We start from the raw sequence: 27780 nt of genomic DNA on the forward strand, positions 1-27780 counted from the left end.
GGCTGGAAGTAGGGAGGGGCAGCACAGGGCTGGGGTGCAGGTAAGGGGCAGGGGGCAGGCTGGGGGTGGGGGGGCCGCAGGAGGGGAGGTGGGGGGCAGGCTGGGGGCAGGAAGGGGGCAGTAGGGGAGGTGGGGGCAGGCTGGGAGCGGGGGGGGGCGCAGGAGGGCAGGGTGGGGGGCTGGACGTAGAAAGGGGCAGCACCGGGCTGGGGTGCAGGCAGGGGTGGGGGGCAGCGGGGGGCTGGGGTGCAGGCAGGGGTAGGGGGCAGCGGGGGGCTGGGGTGCAGGCTGAGGGCGGGAAGGGGGCAGCAGGGGAGGTGGGGGGCTGGACGTAGAAAGGGGCAGCACCGGGCTGGGGTGCAGGCAGGGGTGGGGGCAGCGGGGGGCTGGGGTTCAGGCTGAGGGTGGGGAGGGGGCAGCAGGGGAGGTGGGGGGCAGGGTGGGGGGCTGGACGTAGAAAGGGGCAGCACCGGGCTGGGGTGCAGGCAGGGGTGGGGGCAGCGGGGGGCTGGGGTGCAGGCAGGGGTAGGGGGCAGCGGGGGGCTGGGGTGCAGGCTGAGGGCGGGAAGGGGGCAGCAGGGGAGGTGGGGGGCTGGACGTAGAAAGGGGCAGCACCGGGCTGGGGTGCAGGCAGGGGTGGGGGCAGCGGGGGGCTGGGGTTCAGGCTGAGGGTGGGGAGGGGGCAGCAGGGGAGGTGGGGGGCAGGGTGGGGGGCTGGACGTAGAAAGGGGCAGCACCGGGCTGGGGTGCAGGCAGGGGTGGGGGCAGCGGGGGGCTGGGGTTCAGGCTGAGGGTGGGGAGGGGGCAGCAGGGGAGGTGGGGGCAGGCTGGGGGTGGAGGGGGGGCAGCAGCAGGTGAGCAGTGCGTTCTGGCAGGGGTGTATGTGTGGGCGGGGGAAGCTGCAAAGGAAGCTTGGCAGGGCTGCGGGGATATCTGCACAGGAGGGGGCCTCTTGGCAGCAGAGTTGGGTCTGGTTTGGTCACTGGGGCGACTGCCTGGACTGCACTGGCGTTAATCCCCACTGAGGGTGACTGGAGCACAGGAGAGGAGCATCAGGTGCACTGTTCTCAGTGCAAATCAAAACCGTTTTCTCATGTTCTGTTGACCTGTGTGACACCTGGTGAGGGAGGATCCAGCTCAGCTGACGGGCACTTGGCAACCTTCTGTCTGTCCCTTGGAGGCTGTGCTAGAAAACAGGTACTGCTTAGAATCCTTTTCATTGACAAGTGCAATACTGATTTCTTTAACGGTGTTGTTTGCAAAATAAATTACAGGGGATTTCTTCAGTGAATGAAATGTGGGTCATTTTACATCTCTGCTCCTTGTCAGAAACGTCGCAAAAAGAAAAGGAGGACTTGTGGCACCTTACAGACTAACAAATTTATCTGAGCATAAGCTTTCGTGAGCTACAGCTCACTTCATCGGATGCAACCATGACTGTGAAAACAAAGGGAATTATTAGAATCTCCCAAGTAATGGAGCAAATCCTACCCATTCTATTGACCTCCTTCAGTGCCATTGCACGGGTGCAAACAAGGGGTTCACTCTTGTGGTTTATTGTAGAAGCAAATGGGGCAGAAAGGGAGGGGGAGGATACTTGTGATTCCGTTTGTATAGAACAAAGGCACTGAAGGCTTGTTAGTTCACAAATGAAAGAGCCAAGGAATTTTAAGGAGATAAAAGTCAATTACAATTTTATGGGCATAATCTGTCTCGTCTTATAAAGATGCTCCATGTCAGTGAGGAGAATAATGATACTTGGGGAATAGGGGAGCGTGGCTTATTAGATCTCTCCTTCTACATTGTTGCTAATGTGAATACTCAGGATTGTCATCTGGAGTAATTATGGCCAGGGGCATTTATTAAAATCACACTAGACCAAAGAGTGTTTCGCAGTCCCTCTGGGAGCCTATTACATCTGTCTGTCTTGGAGACACGTACCTCACTGATGTGTCCTCTCTAATAGTGTTTGAACAGTTCTACTCCCCTTAACTGTGTGGAAGCACTGAACAAAGGAGGGCTGGCTCCCCTGACTCTCAGCAAAGACAAGGCAAAGGGGCTCCTCTTTGTGTGTGCCCCAGGCCTCCAGGGAGTGTCCTGCAGAGAGACCTTCCTTCTAGAATAAAGGGACTGGCAAACAAGCCCTCACTCTCAGAATCCACTAAGCTGGACCAAATTCCTGTCCAGATGGAAGGATATTAGCTATGCTCTCTTGAGAGTAGCCCTCACCACTCCTGACAATCAGTGCTGCATACTGTAAACATTGGAGACGCTCCCTTTGTTTTTCTGCCTTTACATTGGCTTTAGTTCCAGACTCTCACTCTGTCCCTCGCAGTAACTCGTTACGGTTTCTGTCCTGCACCAGGACCAGGTCAGTTCTACAGGCCTGTGGGACCAATATGCGTTTTATTTATTTTTAAGAGTGAATCAATTTCTAGAATAAGCATAAAGGGTGAGGCTGGGGCCTCTCTCTCAGGAAAGGACAGGGCAAACATGGAGTGGCACAACTTAAGATCTACACATGGGACTTATTCAGGCAATACTCCCACCCACTGACCTCGGTAGGAGCTTGGCCTGAGTAAGAACTGCAGGATTGAGCCCATAGATACAGATGCAACTCCCTATGATTCAGGGGATTTTGTTAAACCAGGATTGAATTTGAGCCACTAATTCCAAATGAGGGCCCTTTTCAGGAAGAAAACCTTCCCGGTGCTAGCTAGAGCTGGATAAATACTGTGCCAAAGCACCCACAAACATTCATTCAGGTAAGCCCTGTGAATGTATCTGGACAGTATTCACGGCCCCTTTTACTCATTTCCTGTGAATATTTGCATGAGCAATTTGTTTGTGGAATGAGAAAGCGTCACAGATGCTCATGGGAACGTGCCTTTCTGGAAACACCTGACCGCCATCTTGAAACGTTTCATGGAGTCATCCAATAATGGAGCACAAACCATACCATGTGACTCAGGCGACCAGCACATAGCATGGATAGTGAATTATAACAACCCTGGCAAATGGAGCCTGTAGGCTGAAGTACGTTCGCATCAGCCACTCACTAAACAGTTTCAGAGTGGTAGCCATGTTAGTCTGTACAGCAAAAACAACAAGGAAGGACTCCTCATTGTTTTCACTAAACAGTGTAGACTAATGGGGAGGCAGTGTGTCCTAATGGATAGGGTGCTGGTCTGGGACTTAGGAGACCTGTGTTTAGTTCCCAACTCTGTCGCTGTTGTGCTGAGCGACCGTGGGAAAGTCACTTCCACTCTTTGTGCCTCAATTTCCCTATCTGTAAAATGGGGATAATGCTACTGACCTCCTTTGTAGAGTGCTTTGAGAGCTATGGATGAAAAGCACTGTACAAGAGAGAGGTGTTTTTATTTGTTGTTATTATTTATATTATTAGTGGATGAATTTGTAAGAGCTCAGTCTGCCTACAGCTAATAGTCATAGTTATACAGATCTGCAGTAATAATCACAGATGCTTATAAAAGTGAAACAAGCAGACCCTGAACTGCCCTGCTTTGTAGGAGATGGACTCTTGTGTGCAAATTTTGCACCCTGCAATCCGTACAGACCGAGTGTACAGAAGGTATTTTAAAGCATCTGACCATGTTAGACAGGCATGAAAATTATTCCCTTTCACATGTGTCACTATTAGCCTTTTCCTAATGAGACCTGAGTCACAGCTGCCTCTGGAGCGCTAGGTGGGCAGTCAGAGGTAACTGATCAAACAGAGCATTGCTACAAAGATGTTGCATGAAATATTTAAACAGCTACATAATCCGGTCAAGGAGAAGCTTCCCATGTTCTCAGAGCAGAAGTGGTGGCAGCAGGAGCTGCCATTAGCCAAGTACTGTCATATGCTGGTTTCTTTTACACAGCGCAGTCCTTCCTGACTGAAGACCCAACCTGGCAGGAGGAGGGTGCAGTCTAGCAGTTTGGAGGGGGTGTCTCTGTTTCCAGCCCTGCTATTGACTCACCGTGTGACCTGGGGCAGATCATTCCATCTCCCTGAGCCTCTGCCTCCCTATCTGTGAAATGGGGGTAATAATTCTGACACGCACCCCCCCCCCCCCCCCACGGGTGCAGCTGCTGTTCAAGTTAGATCATAGAATCATAGAATATCAGGGTTGGAAGGGACCTCAGGAGGTCATCTAGTCCAACCCCCTGCTCAAAGCAGGACCAATCCCCAACTAAATCATCCCAGACAGGGATTTGTCAAGCCTGACCTTAAAAATATCTAAGGAAGGAGATTCCACCACCTCCCTAGGTAACGCATTCCAGTGTTTCACCACCCTCCTAGTGAAAAAGTTTTTCCTAATATCCAACCTAAACCTCCCCCACTGCAACTTGAGACCATTACTCCTCATTCTGTCATCTGCTACCACTGAGAACAGTCTAGATCCATCCTCTCTGGAACCCCCTTTCAGGTAGTTGAAAGCAGCTATCAAATCCCCCCTCATTCTTCTCTTCCGCAGACTAAACAATCCCAGTTCCCTCAGCCTCTCCTCATAAGTCATGTGTTCCAGTCCCCTAATCATTTTTGTTGCCCTCCGCTGGACTCTTTCCAATTTTTCCACATCCTTCTTGTAGTGTGGGGCCCAAAACTGGACACAGAACTCCAGATGAGGCCTCACCAATGTCGAATAGAGGGGAACGATCACGTCCCTCGATCTGCTGGCAATGCCCCTACATATACATCCCAAAATGCCATTGGCCTTCTTGGCAACAAGGGCACACTGTTGACTCATATCCAGCTTCTCGTCCACTAGGTCCTTTTCTGCAGAACTGCTGCCTAGCCATTTGACCCCTAGTCTGTAGCAGTGCATGGGATTCTTCCGTCCTAAGTGCAGGATTCTGCACTTGTCCTTGTTGAACCTTATCAGATTTCTTTTGGCCCAATCCTCTAATTTGTCTAGGGCCTTTACAGATCTTGTCTGTAAAGCATTTTGACAGCATCAAAGGCATGGCACCATGCAAGGAAAAAGTCTAATTGCCAGACAGGAGAAAGTGTGAGGGGTCAGCAGTGCCAAAAGCAAGAGGCAGACAAGTAATAGGGTAATTAGTATAATAGGCTTTACTGATTGTATAGAAAGCCCTTAATAATTTAGGCTCTTGAGCAACTGCCTCTCCCCCTAGATCTCTCCAAGGCATCTGAAGCTTAGGGGTTCATACAAATCAGGCCTTCTTGTCTCAGGGCCCTGATCAGTGTGTCTGATGTCATATCTAAGATACCTAAGCAATGAGCAAAGGCAGCAGCTAGGTGCTTCCCTGCCTTCGGGCAGCTGCAGCTGGTGGAGAACACCCCTCAGCACTGGTGTGGGCTATGCGTCCAGGCGCAGTGAGGACCCTAAGCATGGCCCCAAGGCTCTGTCCTGCCTGGATGATTGGGAGCTGGAGAGTGTCCTCAGTTCCTCCTAGTGTTTCCCTGCCTCCATCATCAGTTCTGACTTCCCTGGATCAAACCTGTACCAAATGTTTGTCATCCATCCATATGCCAACTGGTGCTCCTGGGTGATGGCAGGGGTGCACTCACGGTGTTGGATCATATTAAAGAAGTTCTGTATTAAAATCACAAATGAGTTTGATTCCCCATAGTTTAAATTCCAGGGTATTACTAATTAAGAGGTCTCTTGGTTTTTGGTACTGTTTCTCTCCCTCCATGTGTGAAACGTGCAAGCTGCTAATTGTGTTAGTACATTCTAAGACAGAGTCTGTTCTCAAAGCAATTCTTTGTAACAACAACTACTCACACAGAGAGAGACTCAAAGCAATACTCTGTAACAACAGAAACAGCACCCAGAGACTCCCCGCCCTTTTGTTGTATTCATCTCGCTTTATTAACAATTGTGATTAAAATAGAGATAGAGGATGTATGTGGATGGATGCTTGGTGTGGATAATAACTGAATGTTCAGGGAGGTGCCAGCCTAAGAATCCAGTGTCCATCGGCTGAAGAAGGCGTCAAGTGGAAATAACCAGAGGACCCCCAGAGGGCAGACTGGAATCCACCCAACAGCCTCAAGGATGGGAGAACCAAAGAACAAGATAACATCTGGCAGCACAGAGCTGTCAGGAATGTGGTATCTGCTGATTGATTCAGCAACAGTATGATGAAGCAATTCCCATAGACTGGCATAGGAAGAAATTCCTATAAAAATGGACTCTAGAAAGTGAGAACTTTGGGGTCTGATTCTGCAAACCAACTTCCAGGAGCATCCGATGAGCATCTGACAAGGCCCTGCTCCCTCCTCATGTCCAGGCCACCTGGCCAGTGGCTTGGCATGAGCAACTCTAAGGCTGGTAACTATGATAACAACCTTGTAGAACCTGTGTGTGTATGAATGAATGTGTGAATAAATATGAAATTGAATGGAATGTTATAGCTATAACTAACTGCTTACTATGATTCTTTCTGTATTCACAATAAATGTGGCATTTTGCCTTTTCCCCTTTAATAAGATCCTGCTGGTTTTTATTTTATTGGTATAACAACGGAGGAGGTGCATAGAGCTGTGTTGTCAGCATGCTCTAGATCGCGGAGTACCCACTAGCTGTCTCATGTGGATGCTGGAGAGAAGGGCAGACAGCAGGGACCTCTGTGTCACTCCACATGGAGGCTCTTGGTAGACAGGAACATTTGTCAGGCACGGCTGGCCCCATCAGTGCTGCGCCAGGGCCCACAAGGAACAACAGCACCTGATCGTCAACAGCATCAATGGCTGCACGGGGATCAAGACATAGAAGCTTGGAGGTTTGACTCTCTCTCTGTCATTCCCTCTGACTGAGCATATACACATGGCTGCATGCCTCCTTCCTTGCGAAGTGCAAGGCCTTTCTGTTCCTGCCAGCTGCCTCTGACCCCCTTGCACCTTTTCTTTTAATCACCTCTGTCCTTTCTTGGATTCTTTCCTTTGTTCACATTGTTTGGAGGTGGATTCCTCCGGGCCCCAAGCCAATCTTGATTTCATTTTAGTTTGTGCACAGCATCCCAGATACTTTTGCGAGATGGCTTCTTTGTACATTAGCCAATAAATAAATGATCAGCCCCTTGCGTTGAGAAAAAAAAATTCATCCACCCACTCAGAGTGAAATCCTTGGCCCAGAAGTCCATATACATATGTTAAGTTTCATTACTTAGGAGAACAGTCCACATTTCTGTTTCCTCTGTACTTATTTTTAAAAAGCTACTGACAGCTCCTGGAATACTCACCAAAAATTTGGTCTGTAACCATCCTGCCCATGCACTGTATGCTTCCCTCATTCTTCAACATTATGGGTATCTACACAGAGACACAATCTCAAAGAAACCTGTCTTTGAGGCAGGGGATGAAATTATGGGTTTCTCCAGCTAGAGGAGGATTGAGAAAGAGTGTGTCTGTCACTTAGAGCAGGGGACCAGGAGTCAGAGCTCCTGGGTTCTATTCCCACACTGCTACTGACTCACTGTCTGATCTCAGGTGCAAATCTCTGTGCCTTGGGGTTTCCCCATTTATAAAATGGGAGTGCTAATGCTAACCTATCTCACAAGGGTTAGCTAATTAACTGACATTTTTAAAGCATTGAGATCCTTAGATGAAACATGCTCTAGAAGTCAAAGAGGCACTTTTCCGCACCATTTCAAATCTGCGTGGAGAACTGGTGATTCTATCTCACCAGTTTCTAGAAAGAGATGTGGAGGCCTTTTGGGGTATTATTACACTGGGGAATGAGCCTCACTGCAACAGAGCTTCCCTTCTTTAAAGTATTACATGGGAAACATAGATAGCAGTACAGCCACTCTAAGGTAAGATTGTCCCATCTGCTGTAATCCAGAGTTCACGCCAGGACTGCTAGAAACTGGCTACACAAGGGATTAGCTTGTAGCATGGCCTTCTGTAAACACAATATGCTTCTGCTGTTTGCCCAGCTCACATTACTACTGGTGGCTGTTCACATGACCTTTTGGATAGGATAAACCCACAGAAATATACAAATGCCATAAATATGTGTCACCAGCCCTAAGGGTTGATCCCTTTCCTATAGGCAACTTCCTGTTGTTAGAAGCCACTTGGAAATCTCCCCAAGATTTCCAGGACAATTTTCTTTGACTGTTACATAAGGACTCACTCTTACTAGGCAATTGTCTTGTTTGGTTGCTTTGTGTGGTTGCTTAGGGCAGATTTTACTATATCTGTAGGTGTCTAGAGGTTAAACAGGATGGATTTGAATATGCAGATGAGTGTAGCTTTCCAGGCTGCACAAACTCTAGAACAGCGTTTCTCAGGCCATGGGCTGCTTGCAGCCCAATCAGTACACAGCTGTGGCCCATGTGACATCATCAGGGCCATGCAGTGTGGATGCAGCCCACATAACACATGGAGAGCCACATATATGCAGCCCACAATGGTAAATAGGTTGAGAACCATTGCCCTAGAAGCTGAGGGGTCCTGGCTCTTTCATGGGAAGCGGATGTGTTAGGAGGAGGGGTCTGCTCCGCACAGTGGAGGTCCATGGCTAAGTAAATACTCCCAGCTGCTTCCCTGAGGTAAAGAAGTCACTGCTGCATAGGAGAGTTATTCCAGCTCCAGGCACAGCTATGAATAGGAGGGATGGAGATGGAGTAAACCATCTGCAGGGCTGTCAGCCTATTGCCAGGGGACAGCCAGGCACAAAGACCCCAGTGGTGTGAGAGCTCCTTCAGCTACTAACGCTTGGGATGCCGCTACAGGGCATTCCCTGTTCCAGCTGGGATCCCAGAACACTTTGTAAACACAGCCCCCGTGTGAGGCAGGGAAGAGTTATTCCCATTTACAGAAGGGGAAACTGAGGCATGGAAGGTAAATGACACACCCAGGGTCTTGCAGGAAGCCTATGGCCGAACCAGGAAGAGAACGCAAGAGTCCTGACTCCCATTCCTCTGCTTCTACCCACTAGTCACCTCTCCCTTTCTCTGGGGTCAGAGGAACGAAAAATTTCCATGGTGACCAGTGGCAGTGATCACCCCTTTCAGGAGTCCTGGGAGGCCCTGTCACTCCATTTCCTTCCCTAATTTCAGGCAAGGCAGCTCAATGGCAGTAATGAGGGTGGAGCTCTGCCCTGCGCTGGGGAAGATCCCAGTCATGCTCTCTGGGCAGAGTGAGTCCACCAGGACTGTGAAACGCCATCTCCCTGCCCAGTGTCACTTTGTCTGGGAGACTTTGACCTACTGCCCAGCTGTTAGGAAGAGCGAGTTGCTGATGCTGCTCTTTCTGCCGCTGGTGAATGACCTTCAGACTGTACAGTTCGTGCTTAGCGATAAACAGCTTGTGTGCAGAAGGCTCTGTGCGGAGGGTCTAGGAACGTTCTTGGGGACTTGTCACTCTGCAGGTTAGTCTGGGGAATGTGTTTGTCTTTGGTTTATTGACCAGCTGGAGAACTGGTGAGAAAGCCGTCTGTTCAATTTGCACAGTCGGGGCAGTCTGTCCTGGCTCTGGGGACGGGTCTGGGCAGGGCACATAGGCCTTTTCTGACTGTAATTTCTGTTATCTGATCAGATCATTAGTCACAGTAATGGAAGGAGCAGGACTCTATGCAAGAGTTTAATTCTCCATGCGTGCTAAGGGAGTTCTAGGAATGTGGGTTGGTAACAGAGTAAATTAACATTTATTTTAAAAATATGAGGCCGATCTTCAAAAGGGTGAAGCGGAGCTCTCAGGTGTGTGTGCAGGCAAAGATCCGCACAAGCACACCTGAGCACTTACCTGCTCACACACCTGTGCTGGAATGCTCACTAGTACCAGGTTGGGGAGCAGCAGCTGCTAAGGGAGCTAGCCAGACAGGACCCCAGAGAGGGGTTTGTTGGCCAGGATGCATTTAGCAGCAACAGCTGCTCTGGTAAGCCCATGGGAAGAGCTGCAGCTGCATGTTGGCCATGAGAAGCAGAGGAACATTGTGCCAGTCAACAGTGAATTGAAAGCCATGCACTTTAACCCTTTGATCCCTGAGCTGTCATCAATGCAGCATTTTAAGGGATGGGTGAGGCTCAAGGCTTATACAGGGGAAGAGGCACAAATTTTAGGAATGACTGGTTTGATCCTGCCTTTCTGAGGCTGTAGTTCTGAGCTACAGGGTATCAGTGTAGCTCTGGGGGCTTCCCCAGTGTTGGGATACGCAGATCAGGCTGCAGGTACATTTGCAGAGCTGAGTGGGGAAGTTTGCAAAGCCAGTACAATAAAACCTTTCTTCCATTTGTTGTTTCTGGCGTTGGTTTTGCTGGGTAAATGTCGGCCGTTTCCAGGGTGTCTTTCTACAAAAGACTCTGCTGTGCTAGGACAAAGATTCAGAGCCCAGCCGTTGGGGTGCCAAGAGTGCTGGCAGGCGGGAGCAGAGTTTAGAGAACACAGGCGCGGGAGGTGGGTTGAGCCATTCCAGAGCACAGAGAGTTCTCTTGTTAGATGCTAGCTTGAGTGGCTGGAGGAATTGCTGGGTTTGTAAAGCAGGCTGAAGCCTTCAAGTGGGACGTGGTGAGTGCGACACGCTGGCCCAGAAAGCACCAGCCCCCGGTTCTTCCCCTCTGAGGAAAGAGATGCCTGTGTGCCCAAGTCTCTGCCTACTGCCAGAGGTCCGAGCCAGCAATGCCATGGGAGCTGGAAGAGCGAGCATCCTGGGTATTGAGATGTAAAGGAGCTCGCCAAATGCCCATTCTGCTTCAGAATTGCAATGGCCAGGGTGGTCGCAAATAGCTTTTAAAAGAGAAGCAAAGTGTGTTGACTCCGGGCAGTGTCTCAGGAATAATGTGCTCGGGCTCATCAGCCTGGTGTAGCAACCTAGCTAGGGGTGGGGATAGCTGAGGATGCGATCCAGTCTACACAAGTCCTGCAAGGCTAAGAGTGGGAAAAGCTTCCACGACGCTCCCTTACCAAGTCTGTGGTGCACTCCTCCTCCCTTGGGCCAGAGAGGTGAGTCAGCAGCTGCTTTTACTGTTGGAGAAATGGGGTTAAATATAAACACTGAGATGTGGCTTAGCCCCTTTGCTGCTGGGCCTGTTGCCCTTGCAGACTGGCTCTGTCCCATTGTCATCAGAGGACTTTCAGGACAGCCTTGTAGGGGCAGGCCTTCTCGGGGATGCACCAGGCCCATTCAAGCAGCTCCCCGGCACTCTGACTTTATTTCCTTCCTGGGCACAGTCTTAGGGGTTTGGTTTAATTTGTCTTGCCCCTGCAGGAGGGACCTGGCTGCCATGCACGTAGTGGTGATCGGGGCGGGGGTGATCGGGCTATCCACAGCCTTGTGCATCTACGATCAGTATCACTCGGTTGTCCAACCCCTGGAAATTGAGGTCTACGCTGACCAGTATACGCCGCTCACCACCAGCGATGGAGCAGCAGGGCTCTGGCAGCCCTACCTGGACGATAAGAGAAACGCTCAAGAAACGTAAGAGAGGCGGCTTTGGCTCTCATACGGTTGTAATGTTGTTCTGTCAGTGCCTGGCAAGCAAGGATGTGGGTGATACTGACCAGTGTGTTCAGGTGCCCTAGTGATGGCAATTGTATAATTATTACATCCCAAATCAATTCCCCTCATCATTTGCAAACCACTGTCCGCTCAGGCTGAAATGCTTTTAAAGGCAAATATGTTCTGGGTCGCTTCCAGATCTCGTAATCAGTTGGGTCCAGTCTGCCTGGAGGGTCATTCATTTCATCTCCTTGCTATTCAGCTTGATGGCTATTGAGTGGCCCTGACGAAAGCACTGCTGTGTAATCAAGATCATCAGCTCTGCCTTCTGCAGGTGCTCTCTCCTGGCACGGTGCTGTTGAGAATCTGATATGCCCCCACACAATGTGGGACACGCTTGGTACAAACCTGATCAACGGTTGGAAGGAAACCTAGCTCCTCTACATTCTGCCAGCTCTTCACTGATTGGGAGGGGCTGGCAAACTAAGTGTGAAACCAGTCTCCGGAAAGTTTCTAAGGCCTTGCTTGCGCTGGGGTTTCAGCCCGCAGCTTAGCTGCATCAGTGCAGATCCCTAGTGTAAACAAGGCCACGTGCCTCATCATTGCCACTGCACTGATGGCAGTCCCCTGCAAGAAATTTGCCTGGAGGAGCTGAAAATAGAAATCCCACCTTCCGCCAGCGCTCTGCCTCATGAACAAAAGTGCTCCAGAGCTCAGACATGAGCTCTGAAAGGGGGCACGTTGCAGACAGACAATCCCACAGCAGTTAGTTACTCAAATTGAGGTCAGGGCATCGATGGAGCAGAACTTCCTTTGTCTGGAGTCCCAATAGCCTCCCCTAGCCCCAGCTCTCCAGACTCCAGCCCAGGCAGGATGCTGCTGCTCCATATACAGGAGGCATCTCCCCCGCCCTCCAGTCTGACTCAATGGCTCCTAAACTCCACCAGGAGTTGGGGTCAGCTTGCCAGTTGTTTTAATAAAGCCTTTTGTGGACTTGCCTCTGCCACCTTCAGGGACCTTGTCTGCCTCCTGCCTCTCTTCCTGCATTTGGCTAGCACCAGCCTCTTCCCTGCCCCTTCACCTAACCTCACCAGCCGTAGGCGAGAGCTTGCCTCTCTGCAGCTCCCACCACCTGCCTCCTTGCTCATTTACAATCCCAGAGGAGTTCATCTCTTCCCCACCTCCCATCCCCCTGGCTGGGCCTCTTCATTTCTCTCTCCCTCTGCTATGATTTAATGATGACTCTGGAACTGTAAATCCATATTAAAGGTGTGATGGTCTAGCCCTGCAACCCCTACTCAGGTGAGTAGACTGCCATCAGTCGAAGGGACCTGGGAGGAAGGGAGTGCCGGTACACGCACTGAAGCTGGTATGTTATTAGGATGCCTTCTGAAAGATAAATCTGTGTGATATTATATTTTAGGCTCTGGAACAAAGAGACATTTGATTACCTGTGTGGACACCTGAACTCACTGGAAGCAGAGGAAATGGGACTCTTCCTACTTTCTGGCTACAATCTCTTCACACAGCCAGTTCCGGTAAGCAGATAGAGACGAAAGGGACCAAGGGTCAATGGCTCAAGTCTTGCGGGGCAAACCTGTGGTTTTTGTTTACTGGTGTATACAGCTTTACCAGATCAGCTGACAGTTCATCTTGTCACCAGTTTGTCTGGACTGTGCACTTGCTGGTTCTCCAGTGATATGTAAATGTAAATGCCGGGCTAGCCATCATCTGGTGTAAACCGAAGTAGCTCTGTTGACTTCAATGGAGCAATGACAGTTTCCACCAGCAGAGGGTCTGGCCCTCCATTCCTCTGGACTGAGCCATGCGCTGGTGTCCCATGTCATCCTTCCCATGTTCAGCTACATGGACTCTAGGAATGTGTTATAGTGATTAAATAACGTTAACGAGCCTGGAACATTTTCCCCTCTGCAGAATCCACCTTGGAAGGACATTGTCCTGGGATTTAGGAATCTGACACCAAAAGAGCTTGAACTCTTCCCTGGTTACAGGTATTATACAATGCATAAATATACCTACACCTCCAGGAATCCCATGCACTGCACCATACAATAGGTATAGTGTACTAGACATAAAGACAGTGAGAAGCAGCATGATCTAGAGCAAAAAACAGGTGACCAAGACCCAGGACTCCTGGGTTCCATTCCTGCCTTTACTACTGTCCCACTATGTGACTTAATTTTTCCATGCATCACTTCCCGCCCCGAGGATAGTCATATTACCTATCTCCCAGGGATTTCATGAGGATTAAAGTGACAGAGCCGTGGCTGGCATGATTTAGTTGGGGTTGGTCCTGCTTTGAGCAGAGGGTTGCACTAGATACCTCCTGAGGTCCCTTCCACCCCTGATATTCTATGATTCTGTGAACGGGTTCAAGTGGATGTTAATAGGTAAGTGCGAAGCATTATTGAGTTATTATGGAGCTGTAGCTCTTTTCCATAAATAAGAAGGTGGAATCAACTCAGATAAGACAGGAGAGGGACATGTGGAGTTTTTCAGCTCCTTCCTCTGCTAAAAATATTTCAGGAGATGCCCTAAAAAGAGTAGACGTGAAAGCAAATTCTGTGCCAATAAGACGAGATCACGTGACGTTGCACGTCCATTTTTCTCTTCCTCTGGTTTCAGCTATGGTTGGTTTAACACAGCACTAATCTTAGAGGGCAAGAGCTATTTGCCTTGGCTGACCAAGAGGTGAGTGCCAGCCTATTATCTTTCTTCTGTTCTGCTATGAGTGGATTATGCCCCCATTTTCAGACGTGTGCAGTAATCTGTAGATTTAAGGGTGAATAAAAAACAGCTTTCTTTACTCAGTTCACCCATCAGCCTACTTATAAATAATTTTGAAAATTCCATTTTCATTCAGACAAAAGGGGGAAAAACACCAAATATTATTCAAGATTCTCCTTTAACCCGAAGTTGCTGGATGTATTTTAGATGGTAGTACTGCCAATGGTTAATGTTGGCTGACACTGTTCATTATAAGACCTTGTTACAGTTGCTTGTAACTTTGCCCGACTTTAATTGTTTGGGATGAAATTTTCCATGCTGGGGTGTCTGCCTCAGGCTGAATATTTTGGGAACATTTTAGCAAAAACAGTTCAGCCATTTCTAAGGATGAAATTAGGGAAAAACATGTTGCTTTGCCTATGTTTAAAAAATGCATACATATTAGGGTCCAAATGATCAACTTCTTTTTCTTTTCTTTTTTCCAGTTTGTTCCTTAAAAAAATTAAGAAAATAGTATGTGATCATGAAATTAAAGACTATATCATAATGCAGCTTCTGGGGGGGCTGAATTAAGGTTGCATCGGGAACCTTAATTCTGGCATTTCTTAACTTTGAAGTGCTTAACTTTGCAGCTTTCACAATGTTCTTTTAATGGAGCTTTCTTAAAGGTCATAAGAACATAAGAGCGGTGTCATAAATATAAAGGGAAGGTTTCAGAGTAGCAGCCGTGTTAGTCTGTATTCGCAAAAAGAAAAGGAGTACTTGTGGCACCTTAGAGACTAACCAATTTATTTGAGTGCATCCGATGAAGTGAGCTATGATGAGATATAATCTATGATGAGATTACTGGTTCTGTGGATGAAGGGAAAGCAGTGGATGTGTTGTTTCTTGACTTTAGCAAAGCTTTTGACACGGTCTCCCACAGTATTCTTGTCAGCAAGTTAAAGAAGTATGGGCTGGATGAATGCACTATAAGGTGGGTAGAAAGTTGGCTAGATTGTCGGGCTCAACGGGTAGTGATCAATGGCTCCATGTCTACTTGGCAGCCGGTGTCAAGTGGAGTGCCCCAGGGGTCAGTCCTGGGGCCGGTTTTGTTCAATATTTTCATAAATGATCTGGAGGATGGTGTGGATTGCACCCTCTGCAAATTTGCAGATGATACTAAACTAGGAGGAGTGGTAGATACGCTGGAGGGCAGGGATAGGATACAGAGGGACCTAGACAAATTGGAGGATTGGGCCAAAAGAAATCTGATGAGGTTCAACAAGGATAAGTGCAGGGTCCTGCACTTAGGACAGAAGAACCCAATGCACCGCTACAGACTAGGGACCGAATGGCTAGGCAGCAGTTCTGCGGAAAAGGACCTAGGGGTGACAGTGGACGAGAAGCTGGATATGAGTCAGCAGTGTGCCCTTGTTGCCAAGAAGGCCAATGGTATTTTGGGATGTATAAGTAGGGGCATAGCGAGCAGATCGAGAGATGTGATCATCCCCCTCTATTCGACATTGGTGAGGCCTCATCTGGAGTACTGTGTCCAGTTTTGGGCCCCACACTACAAGAAGGATGTGGATAAATTGGAGAGAGTCCAGCGAAGGGCAACAAAAATGATTAGGGGTCTGGAACACATGACTTATGAGGAGAGGCTGAGGGAACTGGGATTGTTTAGTCTGCAGAAGAGAAGAATGAGGGGGGATTTGATAGCTGCTTTCAACTGCCTGAGAAGTGGTTCCAGAGAGGATGGTTCTAGACTATTCTCAGTGGTAGAAGAGGACAGGACAAGGAGTAATGGTCTCAAGTTGCAGTGGGGGAGGTTTAGGTTGGATATTAGGAAAAAAATTTTCACTAGGAGGGTGGTGAAACACTGGAATGCGTTACCTAGGGAGGTGGTAGAATCTCCTTCCTTAGAAGTTTTTAAGGTCAGGCTTGACAAAGCCCTGGCTGGGATGATTTAATTGGGGATTGGTCCTGCTTTGAGCAGGGGGTTGGACTAGATGACCTCCTGAGGTCCCTTCCAACCCTGTTATTCTATGATTCTATGATCTATACGCAGTATTCAAGATGTGGGCGTGCCATGGACTTATATAGAGGCAATCTGATATTTTCTGTCTTTTTAACTAGCCCTTTTCTAATCATTCCCAACATCTTGTTCGCTTTTTTGACTGCCACTGCACATTGATTGGATGTTTTCAGAGAACGATCCACAGTGACTCCAAGAACTATCTTGAGTGGTAACAGCTAATTTAGACCCCATCATTTTATATGTATAGTTGGGATTATTTTTCCCCAATGTGCATTATTTTTCTTTTATCAATATTGAATTTCATCTGCCGTTTTGTTGCCCAGTCACCCAATTTTGAGAGCTCCTTTTGTAGCTCTTCCCAGTCTGCCTGGGACTTAACTATCTTGAGTACTTTTTTGTATCATCTTCAGATTTTGCCACCTCACTGTTTACCCCTTTTTCCAGACCATTTATGAATATGTTAAATAGGACTGGACTCAGTACAGACCCCTCAGGGACACCACTATTTACCTCTCTCCATTCTGAAAACTGACCATTTATTCCTACCTTTTGTTTCCTATCTTTTAACTGGTTACCAATCCATGAGAGAACCTTCCCTCTTATCCCATGACAGCTTACTTTGCTTAAGAGCCTTTGGTGAGGGTCCTTGTCAAAGACTTTCTGAAAATCTAAATACACTACATCCACTGGATCCACCTTGTCCACATGCTTGTTGACCCCCTCAAAGAAGTCTAGTAGATTGGTGAAGCATGACTTCCCTTTACAAAAACCATGTTGACTATTCCCTAACAAATTATGTTCATCTATGTGTCTGACAATTTTGTTCTTTACTATCATTTCAACCAGTTTGCCCAGTATTGAAGTTAGGCTTGCCAGCCTGTAATTGCTGGGGTCACCTCTGGAGCCCTTTTTAAAAATTGGCATCACATTAGCTATCCTCCAGGCATTTGGTACGGAAGCTGCTTTAAATGATAGGTTACAGATGACAGTTAGTAGTCCTGCAATTTCACATTTGAGTTCCTTCAGAACTCTTGGGTGAATACTTATTGCTGTTTAGTTTATCAATTTGTTCCAAAACCTCCTCTAATGACACCTCAATCTGGGACAGTTCCTCGGATTCGTCACCTAAAAAGAATGGCTCAGGTTTGGGAATCTCCCTCATATCCTCAACCGTGAAGACGGATGCAAAGAATTCATTTAGTTTCCCTGCAATGGCCTTATCATCCTTGAGTGCTCCTTTAGCACCTTGATTGTCCAGTTGTTTAGTAGGCTTCCTGCTGCTGATGTACTTAAATATTTTTTTGCTATTACTTTTTGAGTCTTTGGCTAGCTGTTCTTCAAATTCTTTTTTGGCCTTCCTAATTATATTTTTACATTTCATTTGCCAGAGTTTATGCTCCTTTCTATTTTCCTTACTAGGATTTAACTTTGTATTTTGTATATGAAAAGAAATAAAATGGAGTAAGTTAACAATGCAAGATTGCAAATGGTGCATCGTTGCAGAAAAGGGTTTTGTTTGTTTTAAAATGTGTAATGAATGAGCCATTTACAATACATGTGAAAGTCTGGAATATGCTGTATGGTTTAGCATGATTAGTATGATTGTCAATTAGTGGTATCCCAGTGCATTAAAGAAATGAGGTAATGACTGGAGACCATTTAAGAGCCATTGAGAAAGACTGGGGTATATGGTAGTACGTGAAGAGTAATAACCCTTCCCTGGTGGCTGGTTTGAATTGTTCTGTTGCTGTTAGTTGTCATTAACAAATGAACTTTGTTCTTACAGGTTACAGCAGAGAGGAGTCAAGTTTTTTCATAAGAAGATTGAATCCTTCCAGGAGGTTGGCCTGGAATTTAATTGGAGACAATCTGCCGGGGAAGGGCTGGCTGGACATTTAGAAAGACAAGTCCGAGACTCCTGAGTTGTGGCGGGAGGAGAGGAAGAGCATTTGCCTTGTGCAGGGGCAGGGCAGGGGAGACACCACACTGCATGAATGCCTTATTAACAGCAACCATGGTTCCCACAGCTGTTGGGGAGGCAACAGTTCTATCTGGCGTGTAATCTGCCAGGCGCTCCAAGATGCTGTGGGGAAGTACTTGCCTTCACTAGAATGCAGCAGTCAGGGTAGAGAAGCAGTCTTAACTATCCCTGAGCGGGAGCCTCTTTCAGGCAGACCCTACTCCCTTCGATCATTGGGCTGTGCTATGTGCATTGCAAGGAGGGGCTGGCACAGCACGCAGGAGAATATCAAATGAGCCGAGTGCTCTGGCTGTGCTGGAATCTCCTTATCCCTTTACCTGTGGATAGGAATTCAGTTACCATAGCCATCCCGGTCTCCCCTTCAGGGGAGGCTTTGACAGATCCCGACCTCATGTGCACACATGGGATTTCAGTGAGAGCTGTGCCTGAGGATCTGAGTGCCGGATTTGTCCTCTCTGCTTTATGGACTAGCGCATTCATTACTAGCTGAGGGTAGCAGTTCAGGTGCTTGGCTTGGCTTTGCCACCTGGAAGAGAACTGCAGAACCAATGGTAGGTGCTCCCCAAGTGGGTCTATGAGTTCCTCTGCCTCCCCAGATTGCGTGTCCTGCTCATGGCTGTGCATCTCTCCCTTGTTAGATGGTTGCCAAGGGCGTGGATGTTATAATAAACTGTACCGGGGTCCATGCAGGGGAACTGCAACCAGACCCAGGGTTAATGCCAGGCCGAGGACAAATCATAAAGGTGAGGATGGTACTGGGGGGGCGGGTGCCAGATTTTGTTTCTTTTGCTGGATGATTGGACTCACGAGGCCCAGCTCATGGGATGTATGAATGTGTGTGGTCTGGTGGCCAAAGCACAGGACTAAGAGTCCTGGTTCTGCTGTGGACTCAAATGCCACCAAGGGCTGGTCCCTAAACCTCTTTCCCCAACTGTAATGTGTGGGTGGTGGATTTAAGGCTCAGTTGTTCATATATGTAACATGCTGTGAAATCCTTGGCCAAAGTCTTGAAGAGTTATTATTATTATTATTCTGAAAAAACACAGTAATATGAGGTGGGAAGCACTTGTACTCATCTTCCCACCTACCTACCATCCATCTGCCCCTCTGTCTTAACGCTGCATTATAAGAAATGCTGATGACGTGGCGTAAATATAATATAAATGTAACAAAAGAAATTGCGTGGCAGGACCCCTGCTCCTGGTGTTTACTGATGAGTGAACATTTCTTCCTTTTGTGTGTCTGGGCCAGGGGTTGACTTTCTTTGGCCTGTTCAATTTTCCATCCACCTGGGCAAAGAAATCCCTAGATGTTCAATTCCAATATCTGTGGATCTATATTGCTCTGTTTTCTTCATCTCTTAGGTCCTGGCCCCTTGGGTGAAGCATTTTGTCCTGACTCATGATCATGAATCTGGAATCTATAACTCACCATACATTATACCTGGGTAAGTAACAGTTAACAGACTGTCCTGGGATCCATCAGGTATCAGTAATGTTTCTACCAACGTTGCTTATAGAACAAAGACTCTAAAATGGCTCCCCACTGACATCTATAATGCAGAAATCCTGCAAGAGCAAGCCTCTGAGAAGAACACTTTAAATATTAAACCAGGGCTTAGATTTGTACCCTGCCTGATGTTCCTTTTATTAGGTGTGTGGGAGGAGAGCAGTGGGCATGCATGGAAAAAGCAAGGCAATTCCCAGTGTCTGCACTGACTTAGAGGGCTGCTTGCACAAGTTCACAGTTAAACTCCCCTCGGTCTAGCAAGGTTCAGGTTTGGCTCTGGAGCTTCCTGGGCTGGTAGGAGCTGGGGACACCAAGAAGCATTCATTGCACCTGCACAGCTCTTTGCCAATAGGCAAACCCTGCCGTCCATAGTCCTTACTTCAGCAGAATTCTGCCAGATCCTGAGAGGTGCTGAGCACGCCCACCTCCCATTGAAGCCCAGGCACTTTTGTGTGGAGCCTGTTCTTTTTCCACACTCCATTCAACACTTATGCTCTGGGTCCTCGTTTTCTGTACAGCGCTTCGAGCAGTCACATACCCATTAACATCAAGGGCAGGATTGGCAGCATTCCCCTGACTTCAGTGGGAGCAGGTTTGGGCCTTTAACTGGTTAATAAATTGACTTCCCTAGAATTTTGCATTCCAACTACAATGAGAGAAATGTCGTCCATTCCACACCAGTCTACTTCGCAACATTTAAATTGCAGCTTTGGCCATTTGTTCTATGATTAAGGGTCTCCACCACTGGCAGAGATTTGCTTAGCTTACGTAACTGGCTTCCCTGTTCACTACCAGCAGGAGCAGAAATGAGCCCTTGGGACAAACCCCGCTTGTGTCATCGTCTCCACATCAGTGTGAAGTTCTGAAATCTTCGCCTGATCCTGCAGTCGCCACTCAGCCAAGGTGCTGAATTCAGTGACTGGCAGGCGTTGGCCTCATTATACATCTAAAATCTTAGTTTTGTGCATGTAACTTGCACTTCCTAAGTGGCTCCGGAAGCGGAGTGTTCATGTGGATTTGGAAGCTAATTTCATGAGTCTGGAAGCTGCACGCACGGAGAGAACTAAGCCTCAGGATAAACAAACACATGCTTGTTGCATGGTCTCCACTTCTGCTGGAAAACAGAGACCTGGCTCCACTCTGGGAGAGGAGAGCTTTCTTAGCTGTAATCTGAATGTTACATTTCTGGGCCCTTTCTTTTGCTCTAATATTTCAAGATTAGCCATAAAACCTCTGTGTAAATATGAACTTTGAACAATTGTGGCTCCCAAGAAAAGTGTTCCAAGGGGTGTCTTATCATCAGCTGCAGATGTAATTCCTTCTAGTGGGTTTATTTCAGCTCTCAGCCATGATAGCTGGGGGACAAGGCAGGGTTCCAAGGGAAACAGCAAAGGTTTAAAAACTAAGAGTAACTGCAAACTGTGGAGCTCTGAACGGCAGGTGCAGGTTCCAGGGAGGGGACACAGTTTACACAGTCGCGAAAGAACAGTGCCTCTGTTTCTGAGAGTACCTGGGACTAAGTGCTATCATACTGACGAAGGGATTCTGGAGGAGAACTAGGTCTGACTAACCATTTGTGTTAAACCGTCCTCAGTATCTGGTCCTAGTGTGGACAGTCTGGTTTCCCTTGCACCAGCTGTAGAAGCTGAGCAGGGCAGTTGCTAGTAATATGGATGGCATCCTTGTCTGTGGTACCAGGCCACTGCTGAGCCCTCACTGTAAACCCTTTCCCTCTGCCCTTGTTCCAGGAGCAAGCTTGTGACCCTGGGAGGGACATTTCAGCTGGGAAACTGGAACAAAGAGAACAGCCCCCAGGATCACAAAACAATTTGGGAAAATTGCTGTAGGTTGCTCCCAAGTCTCCAGGTACGTTATATCGTCCAATGCTGATAGAACAGCTGTTGCCTTAGAAAGCTGATTTGTGTGTTGTGGCATATGGGGATAATGTAAGTATTAGACAATGGGCCAAGGAGAACTTCCCCCCATGGCTAAGCTGAATCCCCTGGGAAAGTGTTTTGAAGATGAACCTCTCAGTATAATTGTTATCTCAGTAATGCAAATTATCAGAGATCCAGCTTCAGCAAACTGGATGGACTGAATGGATTTGTTCAGGTGATCTCCCCTTATAAAGTACTGGCCATCTTACTTTCAAACTCATCAGTACAGTGTCATAGTACTGTGGAGACCCTGGGTCAGTGTCTGATATTGCATGAGGGCATATCATAATATTATACACGTATATGGGATTGTACAGGATCTGAGAAGCAGGAGGCCAAAACCAAGCTAACAAAAAAATATGTCCCCTTTAAGAAGGCTTCCAAATCAACTCTAGTAGGTGGAGATCTTGGTTCTCTTAGTGCTCTAGGAGGCATGCAGGCTTTCTTCCTTTCCCTTAAGCATCAGCTCTGGGGAGTAGCTTAACCCTGTTCATAAGGCCCTTTCTGCAGAGCCTTGAGTCAGAGCAACCAAACATATGGTCAAAACCCAAAGACTTTAAGGCTCTGGTCAGCCCAGTGATCTGGGACATGCTACCCATAGCAGCCTGCATGGCTTCTGCTCTCTAATTGCTCAGCTTCCTTTTCCTGTTTATATAGCCCAGCCCCAGAGGCAGGACAGGTTGCTCCTTGATTGGACCCAGGCTGTCTTGGCTATCGGCTCCTGTCTGGCCCTTAAAGGGGTAATATGCCCTGCTACAGGCCCCTTTCATCACAGAGCTCTGAAGCACTTCACAGACTTAAACTGATATGCAAGGCCCATCTCTGATATTACACGATGATGGCTGTGTTTCAATCCCCCATGCCCCTTTGCGGTGCTGTGTTAAGGAAAGTCTGAAGTTTAGATGTGGCAGTTTGCATCGACTCACAGTAATGCTGCCAAATTACCTTGGGACAGCATGAAAAACAGCTCAGGGCACTGGCTGGCTCACACAATTGGTAACAGAACCAAGAGCCTTTTGCGTCTGTGAAACTGGCTCTCAGGTAGCCAAGACTGGTCCTGATCAAAAGTTATTCCTGTCTGATGGCCCTTGGCTGGACTACGTGCACTGAGTTAGCAGGTAAGATTCAGTTCTGTTCCCAGTGGACAAGAGTCCACAAAATTCCTCACTCCAATTGGTTGTTTAATGCAGTTGTGTTACTGACATTTAACTGCTAAAACCAGTGACATGTTATCATCTCCAGAAGGCAAAGATTGTGGATGAATGGAGTGGCTTCCGCCCTGTGCGTGACACAGTTCGGTTGGAGAGGGAGGCAGTTCGTCATGGACCTTTAAAATCAGAGGTACACAGTATTCTGTACATAGAAATCCGCTGGAGTCCTGAGTAATGGCACTTGAAGCAATATCTTTTGTCAGATCAATCATGCAGCTCCTCTACAGAATAACCAGTTAGTGCAAAACTAATTTAGCAGCTTTCATTCTGATGATGGTAATGAAGCATCAACATTCCACTCACATTGCTTTGTTTTCATGCAGACTACAGAGGTCAGCTCCGCTTTAAAACATGCAGGGTTGTTTATATTTTTGTGTTGAATCTAGTCCCTTAATGCTGAAAGTGGGTGTGTATACTCAGGGGCTGATTTTACAAAATTGGAGCTCAAAGCCTGTGGCATTTTTGCATGTGGACCTTATGTCTCCCGTCATAAAAATCTGACCCTAACCCAGCTGCTCAGGGTCTCAAGGATCATTATCCATATTACCAACTTAAATGCCATGAAACGTCTGTTGTAAGAATTATTGGCCACCTTCAGATTTCTTCCAGTGATTCCCAGTTTAAAACACATCTAGTGGCTGAGTGGACAGGGACCCAGTTTACTCGAAATGTGGCACAGAATTGTAAAAATAAATGAATGAGAGTTGTAGTTACTTAGCACCTCTGAAATCATACCACTTTAAGTGCCTAAATGTGGAGTTAGGTGTCTAATTTTGGGCACTCTAGTTTCTAAAATTTGGCCTGTGTGTTAAAAGTTCACCAGGATAACATCCCTTGAAATGTACCTGCTTATCTGCATCTCGTGATAAAGGAGCTCTAGGAATCCAAGTTTATATGTGCCATCTGTTCTTAGGGCCCTCTGTGCAGCCCCATTTTGTTTATGCCCCAATCACTCCTCAGTGATTTCATTTTAATTTTCGTTGGTAGGTCTGTATTAGGACTCTGTGATTTGATTGGGTGTGTATGTGTGTAAAGCTCTGCAGAAGAGATTAAAGTTCTAATAGAGACGGCAACTGTGAAATGTAATTAAATTTGATTAAAATATATTCAATTTAGCTGGAGATTATTCCAAGTTAGGATTCTTGGAAAGAAACCAGCATATTAATTGAGACCCTTAGCATGGCGCAAAGCAGTGCAGTATTAAAATTAATTTATAGATCTCTCTGTTCTTTTATCATCACATCCTCTCTACATCATCTTGATAGAAGACAGACGTTTGGCTATCGATCCTGACCCTGAGTCATTCTCCTGCTGAAACAAAGTAATTTACCTTGGCAGGCACAAATAAGAAGTTGGGTATCACAGTTTGTACTTGCAGGAACATGACTGTAAGTGCCGTGGCTGCTGTTGTGATTCTAACTGGTGAAGAGCTGCACTGAAGGTAGCTGGTAAGGACCTGATCCAGAGCCCTCAATAGGACTCTCTCGTCTTCAGTAGGCTTTGGATCAGGCTCCAGTTGTCTGTGGCCAAGGCTATTGTGACTTCAACCAGGAGATTGCTGAATAAAACTGAAACCAGAGCTACATGTTGTGAACCACTCAAAGATCAGTTGTTCCCCTGCCCAAAACCAGATGCTGGCCCAATACATGGGGAGGGAGGGAACTTGCAATGAGTGAATTCACTATGCATCCCAAGGCTTCCAGATTTAAAGAGCGGTTGTAGTCAGGAAGGTGATTCTGACATGAGGGCTCTATGGTAGATGCAGGCCCTGGGGTGAGGCTGGGCTCTCACCTATGCGGGACATCTCTCCAGAGTAAAAACAAGGGCAGCTGCAAGCTGCTCCATTTTATGTAAATTGGGTACAGCCCCCAGGCTCCTGGCAAGCTGCCACAGTAGCTCTCAGCTACACAAAGGCATCCCTGCGCTAGGCCATAGGGCCAGCTTGCAGCACTTGGGGGCTTAATCACTTTCAGGTGATGACAGGAGAAAGAGAAAAACAACTAACCGAGATGTGCTTTTACCTAGTATCCAATTCTGGTGCATACTGATGCAGTCCAGACCCTGTCATGTGCTGTCGTCCTCCTGCTGTGAAGCTCTCTTGGCCTCAAAACTATAACTGCTGATTTGACTCCTCTTGGACAGGTCACTGTTTTGCAGGGTTACACTGTGGCATCTGAACCCAAGTGTTTAGTTGCCAGGGCTTTTCCACATCCACATTTCCGTCTCTTTTAGGTGATACACAACTATGGCCATGGTGGTTTCGGACTCACCATCCACTGGGGATGTGCCATGGAAGCTGCCAGGATCTTCGGAAGGATTCTAGAAGAAAAGAAGCTGGCCCGACCACCACAGTCCCACCTTTGATTTAACAGAAATACTCTAATGATCAGCCACATTTCTTCCATGGCAAATCTGTGATAGCCCACAGCAATACTGGAGGGTGGATGGGGAGAAACTGGGTTGTGCGCAGGAATCACCCGTCCTACAATAGCACCAGTAGCTCAGACGTCACGGACAAAGGCAAAAAGAAATAACTCAGTGATGCATGTTTGCTGTTTGATGCCCTCAGCAGCTCCAAGACGGGTCTCTAGGGTACAGGTTTCGGATTGTTACCAATTAACTCCCTGTTGCTATTGTTTGCCAGGTGGCTGGCTCATCCTTGCTCTGTTCTCATATAACTACATCATGGAAATACACATAAATACTGTGTTATTGTAAATGGTCTCTAGTGAAGCACCCAGACGCTGCTAGGTCGGTCTCCAAAGGGCAGACGGAGTTCAGTTAACTCTTCGCTGGCCTGCAGTTCATCTCTGAGATGTGTAGCATTGCTGGACAGGACCGGAAGCTGATCCAATGTCAGTTGAGGTCTTAGCTTGCTGTTCAGCCAGCCAGCACACAGTTAGATTTGTAAGCCTTGCCCAAGGGAAAAAAGCTCCTTAATAGAAAGAGGCTCTTGAACTCCTGCGAAAGTAGCAGCGGGTCTAAGATACAAGCTGAAGGCAGAGAAGTTTTTCTTACATTGAAGTTGGGGCTAAAGCGTTTGGCTATTGTACACATTCTACTGCTAGACATGTTCCCAAAGACGGGGTTTTCACATAATTTATACAGCACCAAAGGGAACATCCTAAGGGAACTCAGGCTGTGTTTGCCAAATTCTACATATAGCAGAGACGATAGGCAGAATAGCTGCACCTGCATCTAAAATAGACGTTGGCACTTCAGTCTCTCATTTCCTTTCACCTTGGTACATCGCTGGAAACATTAGCTTGTGAAAAGGTCTGACTCTTGTTAGCTTGCACCTGCTGTACAAATTGCATATGGGCTGCCAGGAAGTTACAAGGCCTTGGGGTGGGGTATATCCTGTGCAGGAACTAGGGCTGTCATCAGCAAGGTGTTGTGCAATGAGTTGGCTTGCTCTGGCCTGGTCTCTCCTCCCTCAGTTTGGTCTGGTCAGGGTCCAGATCAGGAAGCATAAGAAGCAGGAAAGGTACCTTTTGGTCTCTTAGTGGTCAAGAGAACATGCCCCCAACTCAAAAGACCAGAGAGTGCTCAAAGGAGAGCACTCCCCAAGAAGGCTGTGTCCAGCATTCAGAATCACAGCACGAAGTCCCCTCAGAACCCAGGTCTGCTGCCTTGTCTACAAATATGGGGCCCTTCCCATCTTCAAGACTATTCCCAGTGGTTGCCATGGTAATGGGTAACCCCATTAGGGGTGTGGGGCTCTTCTCACTGTAATGCTGTCAGGCTGCATACTGCCAAGCCTAGCCCATTGGGTTTCATTTTTCATATACATCTTCACAGTGTGGACCAGGGTCTCGTGGGTCACCGTTTACCTCCTTTAACTTAACAGTAAAAAATCTGAGAGCCACCAGCTCCCATCCCACGCAACACAGCTTGTTCAGGATGCCGGTTAGGCTTGTGCCACTTGACAAATGCAGGGCTGGTTGCTTTAAGGCAGAGGCACCAGAACGTTTGAAAGGCATGTGTCTACAGCTCTGCCTCCTTTCTCTTTCTCTGCCTCTTTTAAAGGCCTATGCATGACAGAGTCACACATCCCAGGTGGTAGAGAGCAGCTGGATGTAATAAAAGATGCCTTTGATGGAGCACTCCCTTTGGAGAGGGAGGAGGTCTGAACATAGGCCTGGGAGCTAGGAACTTCAGCTCTGACACTAACTCCCTCCATCCCTCTGGACAAGTCATTTTACTTGTCTCAAGTGCCCCATTTTGTACAGTACAGGGTGGTTGTGAGCTATAATTCATAGGGGAGAGATTTTCAAAGGCACAAATGGACTTTAGGTGCCCAACTCAACTGACTGTCAATCACAATCAAAAGGGTAAGATCAAGAGAGTTAAAAAAAAATGAAACTGGTTAATGTGAATCCTAATGATTTGTGATGGCACTTCAACAGAAACCACCAAATGAAATAGTCATCTACTCAATTTCGCTTAGTGTCAATATGAGATATTAAGGACCAGATTCTGCTCTTCCTCAGACTGGTGTAATTCTGTAACAACTCAGTTGACTTCAGAAGATTACATCAGTGTAAATCTGCAATAACAAATCATCATATAGCCCTAAATAAATGTTGGGTTCATCAGAGCTTAAAGCACATGGGAGCTATTACTCTTCATTGCTTGAGATGACAAATGTGCTCCTAAGTTGGCTATTAAAAAATATTAACAGAGCTGATTAGGTGTGTGATTCTATTTGCAGTCTAACAGCTTAAAGGCCAGATTCTAATATTTGTGCCTGCTAAAGGTTAGATCTAAATGTGCCCATGCATGATACTTCTCCTGTTAGTGATGGGATTGACAAGGTCTGAAGTGCTAATTTAACAGAAACACTCCAGATCTTCATTACATGTTTCCAGTATTTTAGCTCTATCAATTTGTAACTAACATTTGATGAATTGCCACAATTCTAGGGCCTGGACAAACAGAAGGTTCTGAAACTGTA

General features: G+C 47.3%; 1 protein-coding gene across 5 annotated transcripts; it reads left to right on the forward strand.

Annotated features, from left to right (window-relative positions):
• Window positions 1–1047: 1047 nt before the first annotated feature.
• Window positions 1048–27513, forward strand: DAO (D-amino acid oxidase). 5 transcript variants are annotated; one of them, XM_073313534.2, is made up of 11 exons: window positions 1048–1197; window positions 11187–11396; window positions 12841–12955; window positions 13353–13429; window positions 14064–14129; window positions 17972–18026; window positions 18805–18909; window positions 19531–19613; window positions 21424–21541; window positions 22855–22953; window positions 25056–27513. In XM_073313534.2, the coding sequence occupies exons 2-11, from the start codon at window positions 11203–11205 to the stop codon at window positions 25185–25187; spliced, it is 1044 nt and encodes a 347-aa protein (XP_073169635.1). In that variant the 5' UTR covers window positions 1048–1197; window positions 11187–11202; the 3' UTR covers window positions 25188–27513. The 5 variants fall into 5 exon arrangements, with proteins under 5 accessions (XP_073169635.1, XP_073169633.1, XP_073169637.1 ...); XM_073313532.2 differs by lacking the exon at window positions 1048–1197 and adding an exon at window positions 9240–9350; XM_073313536.1 differs by lacking the exons at window positions 1048–1197; window positions 25056–27513 and adding exons at window positions 9240–9350; window positions 24089–25049.
• The last annotated feature ends 267 nt before the right edge of the window (window positions 27514–27780 follow it).

Source organism: Lepidochelys kempii, chromosome 15, assembly GCF_965140285.1.
Source record: "Lepidochelys kempii isolate rLepKem1 chromosome 15, rLepKem1.hap1, whole genome shotgun sequence".
In the NCBI taxonomy this organism is placed as follows: domain Eukaryota; kingdom Metazoa; phylum Chordata; order Testudines; family Cheloniidae; genus Lepidochelys; species Lepidochelys kempii.